Below are 27,441 nucleotides of genomic sequence, written 5' to 3'. Positions count from 1 at the left end.
TTATTTACTTATACCTATATTTTAATATTGTGCATGTACATTGTACATAGCTTGGTTCTTTAATATTGTACTTATTCTAAGCACTCAAAGGATTAAAATTCAATAAATTAATCTACTTCATTGCTCTCACACATCTTCTCGACTTTCTTGCATAGAACTACTCTTTCCTACACATTATCAGAAATTTTATAGCAAATTACCATTCTCTGAAATATATGAAATTTAAGAAAGTCATTTTGCAAAACGAACCATGACCAAAGCAGCTCGAACTAGTCCTGTTATTTTCCAAGCAGAAAACTGACGCGAAAACTGACAAACCGCATGCGAAAGCACAGGCAGCACCGAAAGGGAAGAATCGACTGGCTTCGCTATCAGAGAGAGAGTGCGATTCAATTCCAGCGAATCTTCCATATTCGGAGCATCCTCGAAGGCTGCTAGGGTTATTTATTAGAGTTGGCAATGAAAGAGCGACGTTCGCGAAGGGGCGATGCCGGTGCACGCGGTTCTGGCGAACAGGGTACCGTAAGAGCGTTGGAATTAAGTACAATAGCACGTAACATTATACAACGAATCAAAGGAGCACGCGTACGCAATCAGATCGACCAGGCTCCGTTTATGTACAGGGTGTTTAGTCTAACTGTATCATTTAAAATATCCCTTGTATGAAAATAAAAATTTCAGAACAATTTTTCGCACACAAGTTGCAGAATTTTTCGTACACAGTTGTTTTATAGAAGCTAATGTATGAGAAAAAAATAATTATATTCTATAATAAAAATTTAATAAAATTATAATAAAATTTTTAATGAGACGAAAAGGTCAATATCTTATTTGTCTGTATAATTTTGCCGAAGATTACGTAATTCCATTTTTCAACTTAATAATTTGACTTAATAAAATATTATAGGAGATTTTCAGAAAGATAGCATTCCGTAGAATATTAATTGATAAATTTATCTTCCGGGTGGCAATAACAAAATCTTTTCAGTAAAATAAAAATATCGTTCCAACATACTGGTCTCCAAAAGGTTATATAAGTTCAAGTTAGGTGAAACACCCTGTATATCATTCGTTCTTCGCCTCATCGATTCATCGTGGGCTCGCTTCGAGGTCGAACGGTGTTCAGTTAATGAGAAACGAAATCGTGATTTCGTCCTCGTGGCTTTTTCTCGCCATACAACATGCGCAGCTTGACGCAAGTCATCGCGATCCTGGGAATTTTTTATGACGTCATCCTCTATCGAATGTAGGTATGCCACGAAACCGGTTTAACCGAGTGATATAAATTAAAAAAAGAAAAGCAGAAGAGGAAGTGAAAATAAACCGAAGAGAAAAAGGGGAAAGAGGAAGAGAAATAAGTGTAATGTAACTTTGTAGTAGCTCGTTCTTCCTGTAACCAACGCCGAAGAATCATCCGGTGGAAAGAAAAAGAAGAGGAAAAAATAAAATGCCCGGCGTGCAACTCGAACTCTGACTCGATTACAGAATTTATGGTTAATTCGAGGCTCGAGAAAGATCGATGAGAACGTGGAGCAACGATTTATAAACTGGTCGGGGCTTTCGTGATACGATATCGTGGCATGCAGCAGATACAAATTCCCCGTGAATCGATGGAACTTTACCGTTGATGAAACGCACGCGAGGAGAAAGAGCGTCGGCCGATTTAATCGAGTTTAGAATGAAAAGAAAAAAGGAAAAGAGGAATGGGAAAAAATGGCAAGGCAGCCCCTAACATCTCGAAGCTGAAGCAGATATAAACGCGATCTCGGGCGAGAACTAATCTCCAATGGTAATCGGCCGGTGCTAACGGTAAATTTTCTAACCGGTGCTTAGTTTCTGCTTTAACGCTATTAGCTGATCTCGTAGAGCGATCCAAGAGACTGATTTCGAAGTATGGAGGCCTTAAGAGACTTTTCTGAACACGCTCGACCGTATTTCGCCGACATTATGTACTTCCTTCTTCGAATTGCTAACTGACATTTTTATCATTTCGTACGGACGAGTGAGATTGAGACGATCGATAGATATCGAAATATTTTAAATTAACGTGTCTATCGCTGAAAAAGATCGATCCAAGTTTCATTTTTACTGGAAAAAAACAATTACGGTATTGTTCATTGTCTTTTTATTTTAATTTAAAGCCTAAATATTTTGAAGCCTGGAAGTCAAGTGAATGGGAATTAAGTAGACAAAATAAGGCTTAAAATTTACTTAATACTTGCTTTCCCTTTTCATCATTTCATTTTCATCATTTTCATCATTTTTAATGAATCATTTCAAAATCATTCTGCTATTTAATTTCATTTTATTCTTATTATTTTCTCTTTATCTTCTCTTTCCAAGTACCTTTGGAGTAAGTTTGGTTTCCATCGTCATCGTTCTTTAATCTTGTCTTTTGTTCTTTACACTTTTCATGGTCAATGTGATTTCTTCGCGGATATTTTTATTGCTTATCTTCAACTATTTATTTATTCTGCTGTTGCATCCCGTATTCATCCTATTTCGTCACGAGAAAAGGAGAAAATGGAGCGGAACCGTGACACATAGGAAATCCCCATGATCAGTACACGTAGGTGATTGGTACACGTTAGCCGATCTTCGTATGCTCGTCTATACCCTACCCATTACTTCCTACGATTGTTGTCAGAATTTTCGCACGATTATTTGCGCGGGAGAAACGAGAAAAACTCGCTGGCAATGGGCTAATTGGAAATTATGTAACTGTCGGTACACGCTTGCCCGACCACGTTCTATTTTCTATAAATCCAATGAAACCGTTATCCGATGGGACGATATTCCTTTTATGCTGCAAAAAGAGGCAACTCTCGATGCAAGCTATATAAACTAATCGGTACGACATTTTTCTCATAAGAGTGAAATTTCGCTCCTTTATAGAAGGTTAAAATTCCAATTGCTAGTTTCATGCAAGGTAAAAGATAGGTGGAATTGCTACAACAAGTTTCGTAAACGAATAACGATTTGCAGTTATAAATGATTAATATGAAGCAACGTTGATCTCGCGTCACCACTTTCACCGGTTGTCACTCTGAAATATAGATCAACTTGAGTAACCATATATATCGTTCGACGAATTCACGAAATATCGATGTGTAAGTAATGAAGGGAGAGAGAGAGAAACTGTCGCGCAGGATTCGTATCGTGACGGACAATCAACCCACATCTTCGTCCCGGTTCGAAAGCAACCGGTCGTGATCCATGGGGAAATCGATTCCTACCTACCGACTTATTATTAGTCGTACGACCTTGGCTCTCGAGGACCTCTTTCAGATCGCCATCGTCGTCACGTACTCGATCCACGATTCTACGAAAGTGTCGTCCGATGCTCGTGCAGCTCCTTTGCCTCGTACACATGGCGATAATGTATCCAGCCCAGAGTCCGGATCATTCGTCTTCGACCGAAGGGATGATCTCGGTGTACCAGTTTCATCTTCTTCTCCTTCTTCTCATTCCTCTTCTTCTTCTTCTTCTTCTTCTCCTTCCATTGGAATGGTTACCTGGCCGCTATGCTGGTTCATCTCGAAGGGAGAAGAAACTGTCGCTTAACGAGCGCAACGCGAGGTACGATCGTTAATCGTCCGGCATTCGCATATACGCAAAAGTCACCCATGAAGAATGAACTGTGGAACCCGTTGACCACTTCGGTATCTACACATCTTGATGACCGAACTATCACGGTCATGGCCGCGCCTGACCGCCATTCTGAGATTAATAACGTCGAATCGACTCCCTTTCATTCGCGTCTTCGACAACTCTCCTTCTCGATGCTGTTCTTCGTGGGCCACTAGGAGCCGAAGTCCATCCACCTTCGTTCTCTTCTCACCAAGAAAACACGCGTTGAGTATAGTAGAGAAACGATGGATGGAAAAAGGTCGAAGGGAATGTGCGAAAGAAGGCGGAGGGAGCATTAAGCTGGTAGAACACGGCTTTACCTTGATGAAGACCATTTGTGGAGATTCGTAATAAGATAGTAACAAAGTATGCTCCGTCTTGGTCGTTTTATTCGAACCAGCTAGTGCCACGTTTCCTTTCCTCCCTTTGAATCTATTACACAGCGGTTCTTTCTTTTCCCCCGGCTTTTCTTCGTAAGCTTTCCTTTCGATTCACTGCACACCTTTGCTTCTCTCGCCCTATCTGGCTTTCTTATGCTCTCGTCGTAGATCAACCATGGACGACGAGGGAGAAACCGATATTAAAGCGTAAATTCGTATGGTTTCGATGAAATATCGAGATGAAACTTCTCGCCGGCCTCGTAAAGCCCCGATTGAGTAGAATTGATAAGAATTCGGGAGCAAAGAATCGGATAAGAAATTATAGGATTTGGTAGGCGCTTGTTAGAAATAATTTTCTCATTCATACAATACCACGATATCCGGCTGGTAGAAATTTCAAAGGAAGAAATCACGCGGCGAGGAAGATATTATTACAGCCCGGCGTCGCTTAAAGCATTACCTCTGCCGGTATCTTAAATCGGGTCGAAGGTTCGCCGTAAAACTTAATTACTATCGCCCCGGAACAGGCGTACCCTCTCTCTAGGGTCAAGCAATAAAGGAGTGGAAGAGAAAATACAGAGTATCGTACCACGATACCATTTATAAACGTATCGATTACCAGGCTCGATTGTCTAACGACCGCGACCCGTTTCGTGGGTGTCCCCGTGAAGCGACGATTATCATTCTTTCAAGGCTGACGCGTCGACAGTCGACAGGTTTTGTCTTCGCGTTGAACCTGTCCCCGAAGGTGGGCTCCGATCAAGGGGGACACGAATCGACGACGAAGATCGTATCTGGTTCTCTTACACGGGGTAAGACAACCACGCTACGGACCTATAACGTTGGGTGGCTGTTCGTGGTTCGCGCGATTCGTATCCGGTTCACCGTCTCCAACATTATTTCCCGTGAGTCTTGTCCCCAGGCCCTGCAGAGAAGTCGATCTTCACCGGTCCGGTACACGGTGTTGCCTGCGCTCTTCACGACGAGCGAGTAACCTTTCATTCCGTGGTGTTGGTTGCTCGGTAAACGGAGAGGAGGGGACGCGAGGGTGGCCCTGCACCTGGGCCACGGGGACACAACAGTGTCCCGCTGTGTGGCTCGTGCACGAGCCGACCGTTCTGTGCTTCTCTCTTTATAGTCCACTAACACCTCCGGTTGCCTCGTTCAAGTACACCGACAGGCATTATTCTGATCGTGCGCGGCCTATCTTCTCTCTGACGGTATATATATATGCCGTTCCCTAGTCAGCCTTCTTCTCGCCGTAACAATGAGGCGTCTGGCGCGTTTACATACTCCTCACGGCAGGAATTCCTTGCTACGACTCCTGGAAATCACAGAGACACTGTTATACGTCAGCTGATGATTCTGCTACCGTTTTCGAATTCGATCGTTGTATCGTGCGCATTATCATTGATTCTTTCGTTTTAAGATTTGACGAAGTGTTAAGGGATAGTAAGATTTATGTAGGATTTGGTAGATGATTTTGTGGAATTGAATATAGAATTCGAATATAAAAATCGCCGGGAAAGAGCGCGATAGATTATATTTCTTATCTTCTATAGCTTAGCAATGTTGAAGAACCAAGCTCACATTATGAAAAGTATATTTCTATACTCGATATTCACGTTACAGATGTCCTTTTGTCGCGCTTTTGAATAATTTCAAAATATTAATTGTCGTAACAATATCTTATCCTAGATTTGTTTACCTTTGTGTTTATCGCTAATTTTAAAAATTCTAACAAAAGTCTAAAAATCTCTAAAATAACTTTCTTAGTTCGTGATACGCAGAGTATATTCACCGCAGACTCTTTCATTCCATGTGGCCATAAAAAATATTTACTTCTTATGAAATACAAGTAGGAATATCCGTCGGATCGTTCCAACCAACCGGATGTACGAATATTGATCATCAAGCACTCCGCCATTCTATTTATAGAGGGCCACCGGAACAACGTTCCCGTTGGCCAGTTCGTACACGAGAGCTCGTCGATCTTCTCGTTTTCTTTGCGTGTCACTGACAACGCATCGCGCCGGCATAAGCTTCGTTACAGAACGCGCGCCGGTGAAAATTATTCCAGTCGGCCGGATGCGCGTATATTAATCACAACGCTGAGCCCGTCGTGCCTTTCAACAAGGGGGAGAGAGCTCACACCTGGACCACGAGGACAATGGCGAGCAAACGCGGTTGTGGCTCGTGCTCCAATCCCATACACATGTACCTTTTCCTCGTCTTCCTCCTTTGTACATCGCCGACTGGTCCCACACAGATCAGAAAATCGTTTATCGAGTTAGTTAAACCCCATTTTCCATTCCCTGCCAATCACCCGGGGATAAGTGAATCATTTCCCTTGGCACATGCCTCGTTACCTCTGATTTACATACTCCCCTAGTTTACATGTTTTACATACGCGGAATCTATCTATGGCTACTTGTAACAATATTCGAAAATTTTTAATGAAGTTCGTTCGAAGCGAAGCCTTGTTAGAATTTCGAAACGAAGGTGAAATGATTCTATTTGAAATATGGAACTTTTCGTGTACAGGTTACCATATTTAGAATGTATAGAATAGAAATTGATTTAGCTTCGAGAATTCTTATCACCTTCGACTTTCCGATGCATTTATCATATATATTACGGAAAGAAAGGAAAGAAAAATAGTAGTTGGCGTTCTAGATGACGGCAAAACTCGGCTAGTCACGTTCGATTCCGCGAAATCTCATGTACATTCGACGTAGCCACTTCCTAGGAGTGCAAGCTCTTCCAATGATCGTTCTATACTTCCTTGTACTGGTTTCCTAGTCGGGATGTCGCGTCGATCTGAAAACCTTGTACAAGAAGGTCCGGCCATCGTGACTCGCTAAGGGATCGGGCACGTTACATCGGTAAAGCTCGACACAGGTGCGCATGCCTGTTCCAGGGAGGACAGGATCACCGTTTCTTTCACTCTTATCCCGTCCCCTTTCTATCCAGTCATTAAGGTTCCTTCACCCCGACCTTACGAGGAATCGCTAGACGAAGGTGATGGTCTGTCTGTCCGAACGCGTGGCTGGATCAGACTTTCTGTCATTTCCACGTTCGTTTCCTACGTCGATGATCATATCGGGCATGATATTACCTTAAAACACGGTAACTTTAGCAACAAAATTGAAATACATTGTTCTGAAGACCGAGTAGATTTCGTTTAGAAGGTAACCCCGGAAAGAAGGAATAAAAGACTAACAGACCTACCTAACGACCAAAAGGTATTGATTAATCAAGTTTATAGTTTCTCGCAAGATTCCATGGCTACAGCACGTAGGTGTGGCAAAACAATTTATAGATGAAATTTTATACCTGCTAGAATCTCCGACTCTTTGTCCATATTTCGTTTTCGTTTCAACAAACAAAAGTTTCAATGTTTTAAGAAAAACTGTACTATAAAATTGAGAAAAGAAATCAGCAATGTTTTTCAAATTCGAGAAATGCTTCAACGATTATAGAACACGAAGGGGTTGGAAATATCTCATAGGAAGTTAATAATCTATTAAATTGTATAACGAATGTCCAAAATTAAAGGAAACGATATACATAGAAGCCCATTGCGATATTCAAAATTCCACAAGAATTCGCGCGTTCGCCATCAAAATACCAGAGCATCAGGTGTCGCGGCCATTGATTCCCGTTGTTTGCAGAGTTAGATAATTGAAACACGGGGATTAATTGTGCCAGCCGAGCGAGACAATCCCAATATTAGCTTCCGTGTCCACGCTAATCCAGATTAAGCAAATCCTATATGCGAACGGTATATCTCTACACAATATATGCATGCATACCTTAGCAACTTCGTCATAGCAATCTGCATACAGCAACCTCCAAAGTGAAGTTTCGTTGCCGTTGTGTCGCGTGCATTCCCACGGCGAAGACAAACGCCGTGTCGAAAGCATCGGGCAAAAGATGCGTAAAGCCTTGTTTACTCTCAACATTGTCTCGCTAAGTGGCACGGTGTCTTGAACTTGGATATGTTCGTCTCGAAGGCAGTCACGTCGGCGACGAAACGCATGGAACGCCGCGCCCAAAGCAAACTCGGTATTTCAGGCTTTCCACGTAAACGCAGGGCAAACAGTGCGGCGATGCAGCAAGTTCGAGGGTTTCCCGATGTGCAAACACGGGTTGAAGAACGAAGTCAAAGTCACGTTCGATCCTCTCTTCGTTCATCGGAGGAACCCGTGGGGGCACGCCTCCATTATTATTCTAATTATTCCCTGTTTGGATACGCGATGCCTACGCCCGCTGTTATTTGCATCGAATCCCGTCTCGCCCCTGGACATACGTTCGCGTATCGAGTACGCCTCTAATTAGAGAGTAGCTCGACACACAACCGCCGCATCCGAGACCGAGGCATCGGTACTTTGGGGGGAACGGTACTTTGAAACAGTATCGAGGTCCTCGTAATGTCAGCCCTGCACTCTGTAATCTCTCGAAAAATGCGAGGACGGTCCTTCCAAGTCGGTTGCCGACCATTCTCCGAGCTTTGCCATCGATATCTCTATCCAAGCAGCCTGCATGGTGAACGTGGTATTACGGATGAGAATATTACAATGTTCTTCCGAGCTCGATGAACATTGCAGGGTTTATCTGGCGGGGAGATTGGAAGGAATTGTGGCTGTAGGAAGTCAGCTTCGTTTTCCAGCAATTTGCGCATACAGTACTCGTCAACGGGGGTAGAAAATACCTAGTCAACATAGTGTAAAATCAATCCTTGTGATAAATATCATAAAAATTTCTACAACAACCTGTGTACGACTAAATGCTTATGCGAAACAGAATTATCTTATTTCACCACAATACACTCGATATCCTTCATCTCTTTATCGTAAAGCTCGCGTTACTCAAACTTATTTTATAAGGAAACGTAGCAAACTTTCATTTGCGTATCTTTGTTCTAGAAGAAGATCAAAGTCATTTTAGTAGCTGTCCTCTAATTATTTCGAGCGTTATGTTTCACGTTATCCAAAAGAATCCAAGTCAAACAGTCCACGAGTTGTTCGCTAGTTTCCGTGTTGCGTCAGCAGATATTTTCAATTATCCGTTTATTTCGCTTCGCGCACCCTCTTTCGTATCTCCCTGACTCGGAGGTGAAGCCAAAGGCGTCAAGAGACTCTCGACGCCCCGCTGTTGTACTTACTACCTAGCGCAAGCAACGACCAATCGACATTCCAGAATAGAAGGATGGTATGCTTTTCTCGACGGATAAGTCCCGAGAGCTCGGATTTGTCATCCTCTTCGAGGCTGTGCCAACGTAGCCAGCCATCCTAACGTAAATCTTGCGTCGGCCCTCTGAGACGCATCGATTTAACAGCGAGAGAGCAATCGAGGATGTTACGCAACGAATCAACGTCGACGCGAATCCAATCGAGCCAGAGAAGATACAGAAACGATCCTCGGAATACAACCATTGCAGTTGTCGAGTTTGTTTTGGAACGAAGTAGCATGTCATGGAGAAAGATTGCTTCTGATCGTTATATCGCTACGTTCTCGTCGGTCGTCGCATTAAGCAACTTTTTACCGCACGGAACGGGGTAAAGAAATATTGTGTTACGCTTTGGTAGTTACACCGTGCATAGCAGTTAGAAAAAAAAATTAATCAGAGTCGAGGCTGAACGATGCAAGGTGTCAAACTATTAGCTTTTTTGTCACGGTCGAGTAAAAAGTTTGCTTAATATACCTGTCGATCGTATAATCTCTTCCGTATATTAAATCATCACTCGCCAATATCACAGACCACTATCCGCTATATTCAGTCGTTAGAAATCTTTTTCTGTTGCCACGAACATAGAACACGGATATTAACGTTCGCCTGAAACACGAGTTACCTATGAGGATAATAGTCGCAACAAACTGTAATCGCGAGCATAACGCCGGCAGGATTAATTGACAAGACATCTCCTTCGCGATACCATTTGCCTCTGAATAACCGTAACATATTGCCCATCAAGTAACGTTCTACAGTCTTTGAGGATCAGAGACGACAGGCTGCAATTGAGCCACGTAGAAAAGCCTGTCAGAATGGCATTCCACATTCTTCTCGCCGTGAACATCGGCTATATGCTATTTCTGTCAAACGTTGCGGCCCAGCCGTGCAGGTCTAAAGACACGCCATTACACACGCTGCCGCAAGAGGATCAGCGGCATCTTAGAGACGCTTAAAGGATGAGAAACACGGATACCGCTAGTTTGCATAATAATTAATCACCGGAGCTCCTCATAACGGACAATTTCCGGCGCTCCCTGGATCGTAACTGGCCGCATCTGCCAATAATAGCAAAGGAAGAGAGGGAATAGTTGATAACGGAAGAACGCGGTTCAAGTTGTCGAAGAGCGAGGAAAGAGCCTAGATAACTCACGAGGATTTTTCAACGAACGATCCAACTCTTAGTCCCATTACTTTACCGCGTCGATTATTCAGACGAGGATCAGATCCCATTTGCATGGACGACGTTACCCTGTCGTTCGATTAGGGCTTTAGGTTGGAGCATTATCTTCAAAGAAAGTTAAGATAGCGGAGAAAGGACGTGAAACATTACGTAACGCGGAACGAGATTAGCCTAGTGATGGTATTGCGTTCGCATTACATTCGCTGAACGTAAGGAATGGCTTAAATGGCGTTATATCTAAATCCATACGACGATACTCAGGGGAGATATAATGACATTGAAAACCAGGAGAGACGAGAGCCGATCCCCTGCATATTTTTCCATCCAAACTGAATTCCTTAAGGATTTCGCGGCTACCTTTTATAGAGATCGTGGAATAATCTTCCATCGTTGTAGATTGTAGAACAACGACGCTTTCCCCTCCTTCCGATATATTTCGGACTAACACGAAAATATTCACAGGGGGAGCGAGATATACTTGAACGTTCACATTTAAATGCGAAATTTTAGTATCCATCGCATCACTTTATTTTCCGCCATAGACATTTCGTATTCAGCTTTGGAATATCAAATATTCGTCTGTTATGAATTTATAGTGGCAATAAATGCTTTGAGAGGCGAAATAAATTTGCCATTACAAAAGCAAACATTACCAATTCTCAATCAACGATATGAGATCGTTGTCACTTTTCAACTTTTCGTTGACGCTGTGCAGTTTAATTGCTTTCTATCTTTAGCAATGGAATTGGTCACAGTTGCAAAATTAAGATAATATCGTATCGTTTGTTTGCACCGAAACTTGAGAAAAATCCCTCGCATCGACGTGAACAAATGCGTAAATCGCTACGTCCATTATAGCGCCGCGAATCTATTGCCATAAAATCGCTTCCACAAATATTTTACATTCGTCCAAGAGGTCCCTTGGGAATGAAAGAAACGACCTCGTGAAAAATTGCTCTCGGTGGCAGAAAAGCTGTTCGCAGATAAAAACTGGACTATCGTCTCTACCATGTTATATCACCCACGGGAATAGACCTTGCCTCTGTCAACTAATTTCCTCGAAATCCAGCTACGATCAGAATCCATTATGAGAGCGGTGCTACCGCGATTGGATCATTAGGGGCAGGACACAGACCACGTAGCAACAAAAAATTTTAATCGAGAACGGACCAGAGGAGAAGGATTCGCGAGTTGCTCCTCTAAATCACGTGCCTTTCCAGGAACCTATCGATTCATTGGCCATCCAAGGGACCATTATCACGAAACACGTCCTGAATTATGCACTACAGATACCGGTCAGTGGATTCGCTTCAAGATGTGCCTGGTTAAGGGAAGGGAGGTTGTAATTGATGGGCTCTAATGGACTGGAGATTACAACGTGGTGTGTTTTAATTACCGCGATCACAGTGTGCCTTCCTGTTATTACGCGATCTGATAGGCTGCGGCGCGTTCGAAACGCCCTGATCTTTCCGATCACAGGGCTAAAGAGGAACAGAGAAATAATGAGGAAGGGCGCGCGTCCAGATCAAACAGAGCAAGAGAAATCATAAAAAAGGAAGGAAGAGAAAGAGAACGTAGATAGAGACTTGGATGAGCATTCCTGTCCATGATCGCGATCGCGACACAGGGCTACACATCTGCCACCAATCATCTTCCTCGTCGATTACCTAGCCCCGATTAGCCCTCCCTCGCTCGATACCTCTATACGTGGATCGCGGCCACTTTAATTTCGTGCAAATTGCCTCGTTGATCGGTTCTCCCGATCAGTGTTTCAATGCTATTTACTTACGTAGCTCTAATATCGCGCCTCGTATTATGCGGACCACGCGCAACTTGATAAAAAAATGTCCATAATTGGATTACCAGTCGTTTAGGAGGGAGGAGCCGGTAGAGAAATATATCGTAAAAAGTGGTAACCGAAGGAAAAGGGAAGACAGGATGGAGAGGAGACGTCAACCAGAGAGTCGCGGGAACCTGTTTTTCCACGGCTTTGCTTCACTTTGTGGTAAAATTAATTTTACAATTACCAGCGTCTCGGATCGCAGTCATCCGGGAAACGGCTCGAGGGGGAAAGCTAAAATTACAGGGAGAGGCGCGATCGACCGACCGGGGAAGAATCCTCTGAAATTACGACAAGACGTTGCGCGAATAAAGCGGAGCGCGTTCGCGGATGCGTGCCACGAGATCCCGGGAGAACTGCAACGCAATAGACACTGGCGTAACAGCAGCAACAACAACAACAGCACATGGACAAGGGGCCGCAGCCACTTATGGATTATCCGTGAAGAAGTCGTTGCATTCCCTAGCCGGGGCCGTATACGAACGGGCGTTGTTCGTGTTTACACGAGCTCTGGGCACTTCTCGCGCCGGAAACTCAGACAGCTCGGTGAGTTTGCCCCGGCCAGGCTGCCACCACGAAGGATGGAGAGGCATCTCGCATGGGAACGTGAAAGACGCCTGTGGAAAAAGGCTCTCGTCAAACAAAGAAGGGACCCTCGCTTTTATCGTGGTTTCTAAATTCCCTCTCTCTCTTCGGTGGTTTCGCCTCTCTGTGTTCTTCGTTATATACGCTACGTCGAACGATACATAGAGAAGTGGAAAGCTGACAGGGTGACTAACGACGAATGACGGGGAAGAGGAAGCTGAGTCAAAGGAACTCTGTCGATAACGAAGCTCGGGCAAGGGAAAAGGATGAAAAGCGTGTTCGTGGCAGAGACGTTAACGGATTGTACAAACGCCAGACCAAAAAGCAGGAAGTCTTTGCCGAAAGGGGAAGACAGAGACTACGAAGGAGAAATTAGATAAGGAGCGACTTCCGCTATAAAAAAAAGACGAGCTGCGAACGGAAAAAGAAAATAACACGAGTCTCGAGAGAACATCGCGATAGACGAAACGGAAATTGTTTCGTCGTTTTGCATGAATTTTACCACGATCTCTGCCGAGGGAAAACACGACTTTCAAGAAGATGGAATCGTAAACGAGGAAGAAGAATAACGTCTGGCGTTGAAGATGGGATTAGGCCTTTATTACTTTTTCCAGATATATAAGGGAGATATACGGAGGCAGGATGCGAAGAATGCGAGTAACTTACGGCCGAGTTATGTGTGCGCGGTAATAATATCAACTTAATTGTACGCTGGCGTAAAGTTGTTTCGCATAGCAACTTCGTGCTGCGTTCGTGTATAACGATAAAACTTTGCGATCCTTACAGGAACAGTGACTTCCTAGATCTTTCAGCTACACCATGTTAAATTCTTTCGATATTTTTTTTTCTATGATATAACGTTCATATATGAATAATTAATTAAGCATACAGAACAGTGAGAATTATAACGCTATGATCAATTCATCTTAATGTGTAGCCTTTAAACTGAAATATTTTCTCGCAATTAGTGACTAATTTAGTACACATTTTAGTAACAACATACGACAGAATTGTATGTTTCTTATACAATATTCATTGATCATATATTGATCGTGATACTGATCAATATCTTCTTTATTAAGCTATTCACTGACCTCTATTATTGGACTTGTTCCCTACTCAACAAAAACGTATCTGTAAAACTTTAATTTTCAAACGCTCTTTATCTCCATGATCCTTCGTTACGCTCAATCTTCTCCGACATGGAACATAAATGTCAATCGATTTGTTCATCTCGTTACCTCGTGCGCTTCACCAGAAACATATCCGCTAGTTAAGTCGAAATTCCTCATCAATTCGGTTCAATTTTCGTAATCTTCCTCTTCGCGCAGACAGCGTTCCGCTCGAGCAACTCCGGTCTAGCGTAATACAAGAACACGTACGCCGAAATAATTTCCCTTTCGTTTAACGAAAATGAACGCGCGGCGAGCGAGCGTATCTGCGCGCGCCTCTTAACGCGTATCCATTTTACGATGCGCGGCGTGTACCACCGGCAAATTGCTCAAATTTAATAATCACAGTAATGAATGTACACCGCAGCTTAAATAATAACAGTAACATTACAGTACGAAAAGAAGTATTCCGATGCATCGCGTTAAACGTGAGCGTAGCCGCGTGTTCCGTGACGAAGCATCACAGGGGATGAATCGAGAGATGGGAGAGGAGAGAAAAAGAGAGATACCTATCGAGGTTGCAGGCACCCAGCCCCGATGCGATCTTTCGACGAGATATTATAATACCAGGGGAATCGCCGCATCTTGCGGTAATACTCGTTATTACGTGCTGCTGAGCGATCGAACGATCGATCGACACAGAGGGGACGTTTCAATCGCGACGCACAACTCTATAGGATGGGCAAGATAAATGGGGAAGGGGGACTTTGAATAGCCTGATGCGCTCCTCCAAGACTCTCTTACGACATGCTCCAATGGTTTCGCGTCGTCTTCGAAAAACAGAATGATAGTAGTTCGAGGTTATTACGTCGAAAACGATTAGACTGTCCGGCCAGTGAAAGAATCTCCCCGTACCTCGATTCGCGTATCATGCGACGATCCGTTCTACTCGTTTCGTGTTCGATATTACGTATCGCTACTTCTAATAAATAATTTTACGATGAATGTATGAATTGCAACACGTTAATATCGATTAGTAATCTAGCGATGAAATATCTTTTTTCTATTTAAACGATGTTATCCGAAAGACTACTGAATTGATATTACACGGTATCCAAAATTAGTTGATTCGTATGATTTGTTCAAAGTATGTTTTTTGGGACTTACGTAGTTAAAGTAGAAAAATTCTTGTGCATATATCGATTTTAAATTAGACATTGGAAATATTCCTAGAAACGAAAATACTTATCTGAAAATGTATTATTAACATCGATAAAATAGACGATGTTATTTGCCTTAAAAATTTACATCCAAAACGTATAATTATCAAGAATCCTAAGGGTAAGGAACGCTAATGGACCAGGTAATCTTTTCTTCGCCGTGGTTTATAGGGTCCCGCATTACTAGACGGTTACGTAGCCAAAATTCTGCGAAATTCGTACAACGAACCGATCCATTGGAACCGATAAATTTCTGGAAGTTCTTGGCGAGATAGAAGATGGGGAAAAACCCGGGAGGGTGGAATAAAAAAAATGCGAAAAAGGAGTAGAACCGGTCGATCGGTCGGGGCGAATTCCTAAGAATCACCGAGTGAAACGCGATTTGCCGGTGCGAACGAACCAAATATGGCCGAAGAAGGGTAGCGACGAGAGCCTCGCAACAACCTCGTCGTGGATTCAGGTGAAGACGAGGAGTCGGCAGGCTTATCCTCGACCCCACGTAATTCTAGCTCAGGTAGATCTATAAATAGAGGCCCGTGTACATGATGCCGACCTGTTGCTCGAGCACCCTCGTGTGAACGTCGAGGCCCTGAGTAATCGAACCCCGTTGTTCCGAGAGTGCCTTCTCCGACCATGCCGCTGCCGCCTCACGTTCCATCGTTTCATCGTGCCCAAAAGCACTCGCCGCTTCGAGAGGTCATTAGGCGTAATGAATACCCGATAGCCCCTTAACCCGCAATATAATCGCCTCGCGGAGCTCTAAACACGGCCAGGCCGAAGCTTGCCTCCGCTCTTAGCCACAGCTTAGCCCCGTGCTAATGATTTCTCCGGCGTAATATCCGCCGTACGGATATCGTGCTTTGCTGAACCTTTCTGCGAGGAACCCGCGTTCTCAGACTGACTTTTCTTCGTTGCGTGCAATTTGTGCCGTTTCATGCCAGCAGTCGGATGATTCTACGTTTTACAATAATGTTGATGAATCGGACGGACGGTCTCGTCGCTCGATGCTTCTTTGTGTCGGAGAGACCAGTCGTATATTCATCGATGATGGAAAATTGAATGTTACGCGAACTTTGAGAGGCACATAGCCAACGTAATATCCTTTACGTGGGGATCGGACGATCAGTGGTACGCAGAAGCCACTGCTAGCTATGAATTCTCGTTTGTATCGAACAGCAAGGGCCGTACGCAGCTCCCCGTGGTGTACGGCTCCTTTCGAGTTCAGATTGTCCGCCGATGATCGCGTAACGAGCCGCTCGCCGTCAACCTGTCGAGAAGCCTCCGGGACCAGTCTGCAACTGTTCAGTACACGCGGCATGCGGAAACGAGATAGCTTGCAGGGGTGAGACGAGACAGGGAATTTTCTCCGGACCAAACACGCGACAAGTAACAGGAACGAAATGAACGGAGATCGCTGCAAAAAGGGAATTTTCATAATTAATAGCGCAAATAACACCCGCAAATAGGGAAGATTAGAGGCGTCTATTAGAAGAGTCCAGTGCTAATGCCTGGTGCAGAGTCCCTGCTAATGGTAGCAGAGTCACGGAAGTTTACAGTATACCTGACAATTTACATAACGTCATTTACTAGCTTCGACTTGACCGAGTGTTCACCTTCGCGCCCTCAAAGAGAAATAGAGAAAGACAGATCCCTGATCTTTGAACCCGTTTGCGCCCATAAACTGAAACGTGCAGATCACGACGCAGCCGCTTTTGCATTCGGTCCACTCCCGGTTACCGGCTCGACCAGGATTCTTGTATCAGATACAGCGGCACGGAGCTTGTTGCCTGCTTCTTTGAAACTTCCTCCGGTATTAGCCATAAAATTACTTTTTCCTAGCGACCACGTTAAACCTGGCGTCTCTTTAACCTTTGGCCGCGATGTGCAGTGAACCTTGAAAAATTAATTTGTAATGTTAGCTTTGTCTTGTACGGTACTCTTGTATGGTTTAGAATTATAATATTTTCGAGCTGTGTATGTCCACAGATTATTTTGTCTATATATACACTACCGTTATACTAAGATCTTTTAATGGATGTTTGAGCTTTTACGCATTTTAAATTAACAACGTACGACAGCGAATAGATAGATTATTAACTTGTATTTGATGCTGTCGTTTAGACGATTCGATTCAGAATTCACATTTAATCCTCTACAGCTAAAAAATTGAGAGAATTTCAAATTAGAAACCTAAGAAACCTATTGAAACCCAGAAATAGCATACTATGTAATTTCCTACTTTATTTTCTTTCATAAACCGAGAATACTAGAACTGGCTCCAAACTCTTGTACCTTGCAAATAACCATTTGTCAAGAGACATAACAATCTCGACTGTGGTTTGATTAATGTGGGAAGCACACATGATTCGAACAGGTTCCCAAGGACACTTTATAGCCAAAGCAGGGCGACCAGTTACCGCGTAGGATTCGAGATAACCGACGAGCCTGGCCTGTCAATTATCGAGCTTTTGGACGTCGAATCATCGTGTCGTCCCGCTAAGAAGATGAAGCATCGCTTCAACGGGCCAGTCTGCCTTTTAGGAGAGGCGGACAGGTCCGTTAGTCATTGCTCGATCGGCCCGATACTCATTCAGGGTATTACCATGTCGGAAGTAAGAACCTCGCATCGTGTCACCGTGCCACGTCCACTCCTTCCAGAACTTTATACAAAATATCACCGTTATTCGCACGCTACCGATAACAAGTTGACAAAAATAACCCATTCCATCCAAATCACCACGATTAAAAAAGACTTCGGTAACCATAAAACAAAAATGGACAAAAGTGAAGAGAAGTTCTTCTGGCTCTCGAAAAATTATCGAACGTAAATCATCGAAAACGTTTCAATTAATAGATAAGAACGGTAAGGAACGTTTTATCGCGCGCTTCTCGAACAGGGACCAGTTCCAATGTCGCGATCTCGCTTGTGCACGCATGCGAGTCCATTTGCATAACATACAACGCATATAACATAACGATTCTGCGCAAAGTTACAATATCCGCGTGTTAAGACTGTGACGATCTTCGAGTTACAAAAAGACAACTTTCGACAACATATTCCGCTCTATTGTTCACGGTTTTGGAACTTCTGTCGGAGAACGATACCTTCCCAGAACCAAGAACATCACTTTTGCTTCCAAAATTAAAACTATTAAAAAATAATTGATGAAATTTTACACAACGTATGGATCAATGTGCAATACCTTAATTAACACTCGATTAAATTTAATAAGTGATACGCGTGCTATAAAATCAAACTTCAGAGATGATATTTCCTATGCACGAACCTAATATAACGCAGACTTCGAGTCAGACCGCATGATCTCAATCTCACGGCCTGGAACGTCGGAAATCGTGCGGAGGTCCAGTCTTTACCTAATCACGATACATCGTCGAGTATCAACGGCTAACCGGGACACGGGTTCCGTGGTGGAAACTTCGCCCACGGTCTCCGCACCGGAGGGGATACGAACAGTTTGTTCCCAGGTGAAGGTAATCATATTCCGCGTTCCACGGTAATGGTGAACGAACGCAGCCTCCGGGCTCTAACGGAACCTCTGGCACCAGGCACCCCATTTCACCGGACCTGTGGGTGCATCTACCTGCACCTTATACTCAAACCAAACTCCTATGTTGTCGCAATTATCGCGCGAACAGCTGTTATCCGGGATAGAGGAGATCATTCCTTGATCGTTATCAGCCTGTTGTTTCTAACTGCGGTTTCTAACTGTCCTCTCCGTGGCCTCTCGATCTACTTCTAAATTTCCTGGTTAGCCTCAAATTTATCTGTACTTGGGCGCCTTATTGAACCACGGTTTCTATCAGCTCGATAAGAGAATTTTCCTACTTTCAAAGGGCATTTATTGCTCTTACTATCAAAATTTAGTTTCTAAATATTAGGAAATCGTTGCATGTATCCATCGAATTTGAATTAGCGTAATAAATACGCTTTTTACACGGAAGTGATATGATCTTATTGTTTGCTGTGTCAGTAAATGCTGTATAGCTGCGGTAATTCAAAAGGGACAAATTATAGCGGACAATATGTTACTTACGAGGAGCACGAACTTCAAGATTCTATTTTTGAATCTTAAGAAATTATTCTAACATTAAAATCTAGTACATTCACAAGAGTCTAATTATACAACTAACGATGCGTTATTTAGAAACAACAAAAAATGTAATGAAAAAAATTTCAAACTCCTAATGAGGAGCTCCCCTATTCAGCTCTATTCAACAATATACCACATATAGTGAATGATTTCTTAAAGAACCTGATCTAGTGATCCTAATTCGAATAATTGCCCATGACTCGCTAATTCCATCAGCGTTCCTATTAAAAAAAATCACTTGCTTCTCACTATTGGAACGTGATTACGCTTATTTAGTTGTCAGGTACTCATCTGTATCCGTATCGCTTCGTGAAATCGGGTTTTCGGTTGCAGCACGGCCGTATCGAGAGCGTAAGTGAAATTAGTCGCGGTTCGGCGAGTGTGGCTGCAACCGGGTCCTGGTAAGAAGGAAAGTAACGCGACTCGCGACGAATGAGGGTGAATCGACGCGAATGTCGATCTTACGACGAAAGGGAAGTAGACAAGACAGTGGGGAAAAAGGGGAACGATGCCACGAAAGAGAAAGAACGATCGGCCGGTGAAACGAGGTGTGCGCTCGCATTTTCATTCACGACGTGTCATCGTGTGGGCGTGCCGTTTCTAGCCTGTTAGAGCGTAACGGCGTCTACCTTGTCGTCTGTGTTAACGAACATACGAGCACGTTTAGCTAAGAATGCGATAATAGGACAATGGGACGTGAATTCATTGAATTTCGAAGAAAATAGACGCGAGTAGAAAGTGGCGGCCCTTTTAATTTTACGGAATTTCAGTGGCTAGAATACGTATCGTTGCGACGTGTCAAACAACTCCTCATTTTCTTTGTGTACGCGCACGCCGAAGGGTTGTAAGCATTACTGAAATAATTTGTATGATCCCTGCTTTCACGCTTCTATCGATCGATTATTCATTGAAAATCCGATAACCGAATTTCTATGTCTACTACAAAACTGTATAATATTAACATATTCACGATTCAACAAAATCTATAAATATTTGCATATAACATTCATAAGAATCAATTATTGAGTTTCTTATAACGTTATTAAAATGTTGATGCTCATTTAGAGAAAGGTAGAGTAAAGAGTACACTGAACCACATATGGGTCAACGGACTATGCACTTGTTAAAGAAGTTCTGTCACAATACATTTGTCCAACTGTTGAATTTTCATCGACAACCACTCAATACAAACCGCAAAAGCCTAACCCCCTTCCACTTCAACACTCGACAGTGCGTCTGCATTTATTCGCCGATGAATACTTCGGCAAGGGATCGAGTCGCTCGTCAATACATGTTCATACCCATTCACCGAATTCCTTGGTTCAATGGGCCGTATCCTGAATACGCAATGACACGCAGCTTTTGCCGGCTCGTGAGGAACCAGGATTTTCGCATCTAGCCTCTGACGGTTGACTCCCTCGGTCGTTTGTTGCATATGCAAAGGAAAAAAAAAGATTAGAGGAAATCCATCCAGCAATGACGAGGATTCATTACGATACTTGCAAGATGTAATTTACAGCGTCGTTAACGAGCAGGCACGAGCTTAGGTGTCACGAGTCGCGTTCCTTCCTCGCTTCCATCCTTTATTTTTCTCTGTCTCGCTCGTTCGATCAACAATGAAATTCCAGCGGAGGGAGTACGTAGACGACGAGAAAAGATGAAGTCGAAGACTTAAAAAGAGAAACTACCCACGCTCTTTTATCTCGGTGGCCCTTTGTATTAAGCCGCTGTCGCAACTGGTATGCGCCGGCTTCACCAAAGTCCACCTTCTCTTCCTGTCAATTCTTCCTTTTGTTCCTTCTCTCTTGCTTCGTTCTCCCTTCAATCCCTCTCTCTTTTCCTCTTTTTTCTCTCTTTAAATGGTTAGTCCTGTGAAACGCGTTCCTAACATACGTAATTCGTTCTTCATGCCGGCTCTTATCACATTCGTCGTTCGTTGACTCCGGATGATGAAATACTGAATCTTCTCTGACCTCTTGCTAAATCTTCGCAATCAATTCGCAATGTAAATTTTTACAGATTATTCAGCTACGATATTATCGATTTCGTATTTTTATTTTTGTATCTTTCGCAGCGCAAAGATCAGCAAACACATCAAACAAATTCCAATATTTCGTTGACAGATTCTTCGATTTCAGTATATCATTAAATTCTCATCTTTATCCATGAATTTGGCAAACATTAACCACTTAACAGTATGTAAATTGTTCAAAACTTATGTTTCACCCAAACTCATAAATTCCAGACTTTTGCTGAATGTTATGCGAATCTCAACGGCTCCACAACAAATTCTTCGACTTTAGTACATCACCGGGTCTTCATCTTTAATTTCGAATTTAATATTTTTCTCATAAAATTTTTCCATTATCTACGTCATCTTTAACGAAATTCAAGCAATTAAGAATCATACGAAACACTGTACTATGTGATTCGGATACCATATCTTATACAATTTCTTATTCTTTTATTGAATCGATTTTGATTCCAATGCACTCCCGATTTTTCATGGTTATCCTTGAACTTGCCCTTGAATTTCACGAGAAATTCCTGCACACATCACCGTGAAAAGACAGCCGGAAATCACGCGAATCCAAACACGCATTCCCACGCACCCACGTCTCGTAAATTCACGCCCCACGTACACACGTGAAAGGGACTTGGTATTTAGCAATGTGAATCGGTTTCACTGGCAACATACAAGTCGTTCCTCGTGTTCGTGAATTTTCACGTCTCGGCTGACACCGAAATACGCGTGCTTATTCATCCGTCAGCCTGATCTGCATACCACGCCGATGTATCGCGAGAACTAGCCGGTCGAAGTGCGAAGGTATGCGATTGGCTCGCTTCCAAGCACGTCCAGCTGTCACTGGGCGACAGTTACACTAGAATGCCACGTGACAGGATAAATATGACCTTAACATTCAGCAGAGAAAAACGAACAATGGCTTATTACATTTTGCTGTTGGTACACGGTCGAGTTCATAAGAAAGAAGAAACGCGATCGACCAATGTGCCAAGGTATAATACTTCTAACCGACGTCTGTTTACGGAAATCGCTCTTCACTGAATGCTTGAAAGAAATTGGAAGAATGACAGCATCTTCTTTATAGACATGCCGTGAAAAGAAATGTTTAAGGATGTTGAGTAATCCATTGGTTCGAACAGTAGTACACGTACACTTTGGGATTGTGTAATGCGAGAAAATAATGGTCTTTAAATATCATAAATTTGAGACATTCATGAATGTACTAATTCTTTACTTTCTAATATTCATAGTTTTTCCTGTTTTTTAATTCTATATTATTTACGTGATAACCCCGTATAATTTTGAATGTAAATCATACAATTTATGAAATAATTATTTTATGCTTATATATAGAATAAAGACTGTGGCATTTTTAGCTGTATATTTTATCAGATATATAGTAAACTTTCAAACGTAATAAATTCATATTCTAAAGAATACAAAAAAATCAGTGAAATAAAAATAATAAAAATAATATATACAATAATAGCAATAAAAAAGAAAGGAAAGAAAAATGTCTTCGTTCGAACTAAACAATCAAACTTTATAGAAAAATATATTCAACTTTCGTTATATATTTTCGAATTAAACTTAAGTTTCAAACTTCGTAGTATAAAGAATATCAAAAAGAATAAGAAACGTTATTCAAGAAGTTAGACACTCGAATAGAACAGATGTAGCTAACAATACGTCTTTCATGGTTTCAGGAAACGGAAAAAGACTGCCGACATGTCGGCCTTGAACGCCGGGCCTTGTCGACCCGGGATTATACTCTGTTTGGCTGTTCTACTGGCATCGCAATCCAATTCTGGTAAGTTTTCCAGCGAATCCACTAGGAAAATTTTTTCACAAAAGAACCCGCTCGCTCCACAAGACTTTTATCTTCCCTTTCGTCTTGCTTCAACCAACTGCATGTACACGCTCAACGCATCGGAACGTAACTCATTTGGCGGGGAACAAGTGTACGTGAGATGACACGAAAAGGAAGTCTTCACGAGGAAGAACGCTGACTTTCTTCGATCAGACTTTCCATTCTTCACGCGTTCATTTAAAAAGATAAAATAATATCGGTAATACGCGATTATGCAATTACAGTGATTTTTTGATTAAAAATTGTATTAACGTCTCTATACAAATTTTTAGATATCGTACGAAAAGCGTACAAATAGCAGTTCAGAAAATAGTAGCTTCTAAAGAGAAACATTACAGTTGCACTATATTTGGATCATAATGAGTTAAAACAATTCACTAAATAATTTTTATTTATTACTTACGTTACAATTATTTATATAAAAAATAGTAATAAAGGTAGTGTTAACATAAAATTAAAAGAATACTATCCGACAAAACGATCTATCTAGATAACCAAACCAAACACTTTCTGATAAATTTTCAAGGCACATCTAAAAAATAACAAGATACAAAAGAAAAGATTCTCACGGTTGAATTTTGCCCGACATTCAACTTACACAAACACGCAGGGATAGAATTAATTCTTCGTCGATGATCAGCCCGATCGAATCTCTCCTTAATCTTCTTTTTCCAAACCACCGCTATGACTAACCCAACCAGGCAAACTCTGAATGAGCAAGCCAGGCTCCGCCAGGACATCGAACCTATCTTTGTCCTTCCTTTCCCTTCGAGAAGAGAATAGTCTTACCTCATAATGCTCACCTCTGGCATCGGGCAAGTCGAGGGCCCCAGGGTGCTTTCCCATGGACCTGGCACACCATATTCGCTCTTCGACGGCACTCGGGTCGTCCCAGTGCGGCCACTCTTCTCCATCACAAGAGCCACGCTCTCTTCGGGGATATCGTATACGGTCTCTTCCGTTTACGTCGAGCCGGTTTCGGATTACGTATATACGCGGACTATCCCTGACCGCGCCTGCTATTCACGGTCAATGATAGATCGAACGTGGTCGACTGACAGATTCGATCGAGGACCGATTAGTCATCTCTGCCCTGTGGCCATAATGCCGTTGCTGCATCAGAAATCATTCCAAAAGGCAGGCAGGCAGAGACCACTTTCACCTGCATCAGGGTTGCGTCACGTGAAACTCAAGGTCAAGTTCGTGGGAAAAGACACAGTGTTACGTCGGTAAATTTATCTGCTTCATCTGGCTCTGTACTAATGTTGAATTAAAATTAGTTCAGATTAATGGTTGGACAAATTAATCGATTTTATTTGCTATCTTTTTTCGTTATTCGCGAATACTCAATGCTAAATCTATAGAGGCCTGTTTCACTGAACGATCAAATACTAACAACCTAATTTTGACAATCTTCGTATCTCTTGGTTTGCTAGATTAATCGTTTCGCTGATACTTCAGATCAATCACTATATTTTTTATGAGGTCATTGTTGAGTGATTACCTTTAGCCTAGTCATCAATAAGATAAGCGATATACTCAAGACTCTTACGAAAGACAAGTTAGTAAACGCATGTGCGTGTACTAACTTTCTAAAAATTAGTTTAAGATCATACAACCGAGTTAATTACACTGTGTCCAAGAACTAGACAGCTAAGATCACAATCTGGTCGACTAAAACACAAAATCTGTGGTGAGAAAATCAGTAGAGAGAGTACTCTAAGAGCTATTAATCTTCGAGATTATACCTGGACAAAATTATTACATAATTGAATCGTGTATGTTCTGTACTATTATATCCAACACTATTACAAAGAGAGATATAAACTCGAACCTGTAATATCTGTGTGTGTCAGAATCTTCTATTTCTTCCGTGTTTGATCAATTTTAATTTCACTGAAAAACAACTATCGGAACACAGAATTAACATTCGTCACTTCCTGAATTGAATCTCTGTTACGTCGATTTTCATTCTGTGCATTCAACTACCTTAATAGATACCTGTATCGAATTTTAATCAAGCGCATCGCACTTGATTCAGAATTTCTATTAACCTTCTCACAAGGGTTGTTGTAACATCTGATCAATCGATACATCTTCCGGTTTCGCTCGAACGGTAAAAACGGATGGTAAAAAAATACGAACAACCGCGATCACTTGCTGGATCTTAGTCATCCTTCCCGCGATCCATCAACGCCACGATTCAGCATCGATCCTGTTTCCCGTCGCAACGCGTAGCCATCGGGACTCATTCTCGGAACAGCGTGTTACCTCGAACGCAGCGACGTGCAAAAACGTTGCATCGTCAATGAGAACTCATTAGAGATGCAACGTTTTTGCCTCGAACCTGCCACTCCTCCACCCCGCCGACAATTGGCTGGTTCGACGAACAGCAGGTGTGGACAAATGGTCGTGGGGAGCGATTGAATTCCCCACGACTCCGTACATTTCTCTCTCTCTCTCTCTCTCTCTCCCTCTGTTTCTCTTTCCTCTCGCAATTCTTCCTTTTTTCAACTAGATCACTAGGTGATCCTGTCCCTCGTGCGCACCTATCGTCACCGTTTTTGCCGCAGCTTTCCTTTCGAGCGAACGAGCATCCATCGAGATCGACGCGTTCTTCGATCCAATTCGATCCAACCAGCCGACGTGGTTTTCTTCCATCAAATCGGCGCGTTTGAGGGGCGTTTGCAGGGCTTTTGCATTTGAGAAAAAGATCGATATTCTCGACGTATCGCCATCATCATGAAACGTTCCGTTGACAAAAAGCCACGAGTTTCGTTAACTCCTGGTTGACCTCGGATATTCAAAGAAATCTTCTTGTCTTTCCATTCTGAACGACAATTTCGTTGAAATTATCCCCATCCTCGAGGGATTCGCCTCGATCGTTTCAAAACGAGACCGCGTGGAAAGACATTTTGTACGTATCTCGAGTAGCAAATAAGAAAAAGTTTGAATTCAATGAACCGAATCCAGTTCCCAGTGTAATTCATCGATCGACCGCACGAGTAAGCCGTGATCATCGATCCCTGATCGATTCGACGTCTCTGATTGACGACGCGTTGAACGAGCGAGCTTGAAAAAAAGTTGACAGGAAAGTGATATCCGTGTCGTAACCGGGAACGAGATTTCGAAATCCTCGCGGAAACGATCTACGGAACGTGGAGAAGGAGGGAAGAAGAGAAAAATGCGTGTCGTTGCTACACAGCTGCACGAATAGCGGTTCCTGTACTTGCCTGCATTCACGTGATGCTGTGAATTCTGGTCAAACCTGTAGGTCCCGAAGAGATGGCTTCACGGATGTCACTGACCGCGTACCTCACCACGTTGCCCACTTACGGTCCATGTCGCCGCACCTGACCCTCGTTCCATATTTATGCCTTAATGCCAGCCAAAGTGTCGTTATCTTCGAGTATCATTCAACCGTCGGACCATGCACGACTTCTCTTCGACAGCTCTCGAGCCATTCGTCCGACGTTTCCTGAAAATATTATCGAATAATTTAGTTGCTTCAGCGAATACGACGTCATTCTTGGAATATGTTTTACGCGAAAGAGTTGTCATACGCATCGTGATGTAGATTTTTGCTAGATTTTTTAGATTTAGTCAGTTCTATCGATAAATAGAAAATTCCTTGGATGTAATTTGGTTAAGTTTGGTAGTTAAGTTGTAATACGAATGAAATAAGTTAGAAGGATAGAAGATATTGAACCACAATTTAGTATTAAAAGAAATCTCAAGGTTTCTTTCGTTTAACTCTCACGGTAACAAAGAGGTAACTGTGAGTGACTACACAATTAACAAGGCGAATGCAAAATCTTCAAACTTTACACATTGCTAGATTTCCATTCTATTTATAAAAATACTGCATTGTAAGGATAAATAATTAATATACTTCATGTTTGCAATATATGTATCTACATCATTGACAAACTATATTTTCACAGTGACATTATTTTTAATTTTATTATTCACTCCTGTAATAAATAATCGAAGTTATTATTCTCGTTCCGTCGAGTTACTTAAACTCATAATTCAGTCTCAGAGTGCGAGAGATAAAAATAAAATTTACTTAACATCGATTCATCTGTACAAACGTCCAACAGTAATAACTTTCCGGTTAATAATAACAAAATCGATTTTACATCCTCGCCGTTGGACACGGATATCTTTAATTAAAATCAGAGTAATTTCAAGCCTCGTGGTCTTGGTCGTGTACATTTGCCAGATAAATAACACGCCGGTATCAAACA

The 27,441-nt window shown here is 42.4% G+C and overlaps 1 protein-coding gene across 2 annotated transcripts in view; it reads left to right on the top strand.

Moving 5' to 3' along the window:
• The window catches only part of LOC100648429 (titin), a 63,378-nt gene that overhangs the window by 10,227 nt on the left and 25,710 nt on the right, over positions 1 to 27,441 (top strand). For both annotated transcript variants that reach the window (XM_048404706.1, XM_048404707.1), the window contains one exon: positions 23,028 to 23,131. In XM_048404706.1, the coding sequence (XP_048260663.1) occupies positions 23,050 to 23,131 (82 nt within the window). In that variant the 5' untranslated portion in view covers positions 23,028 to 23,049. The remainder of the gene's footprint in view (positions 1 to 23,027; positions 23,132 to 27,441) is intronic.

This window comes from Bombus terrestris, chromosome 3 (assembly GCF_910591885.1).
Source record: "Bombus terrestris chromosome 3, iyBomTerr1.2, whole genome shotgun sequence".
In the NCBI taxonomy this organism is placed as follows: Eukaryota; Metazoa; Arthropoda; class Insecta; order Hymenoptera; family Apidae; genus Bombus; species Bombus terrestris.
Note: the sequence above shows the minus strand (reverse complement) of the source record. Positions and strands in the feature narration are given on the sequence as shown.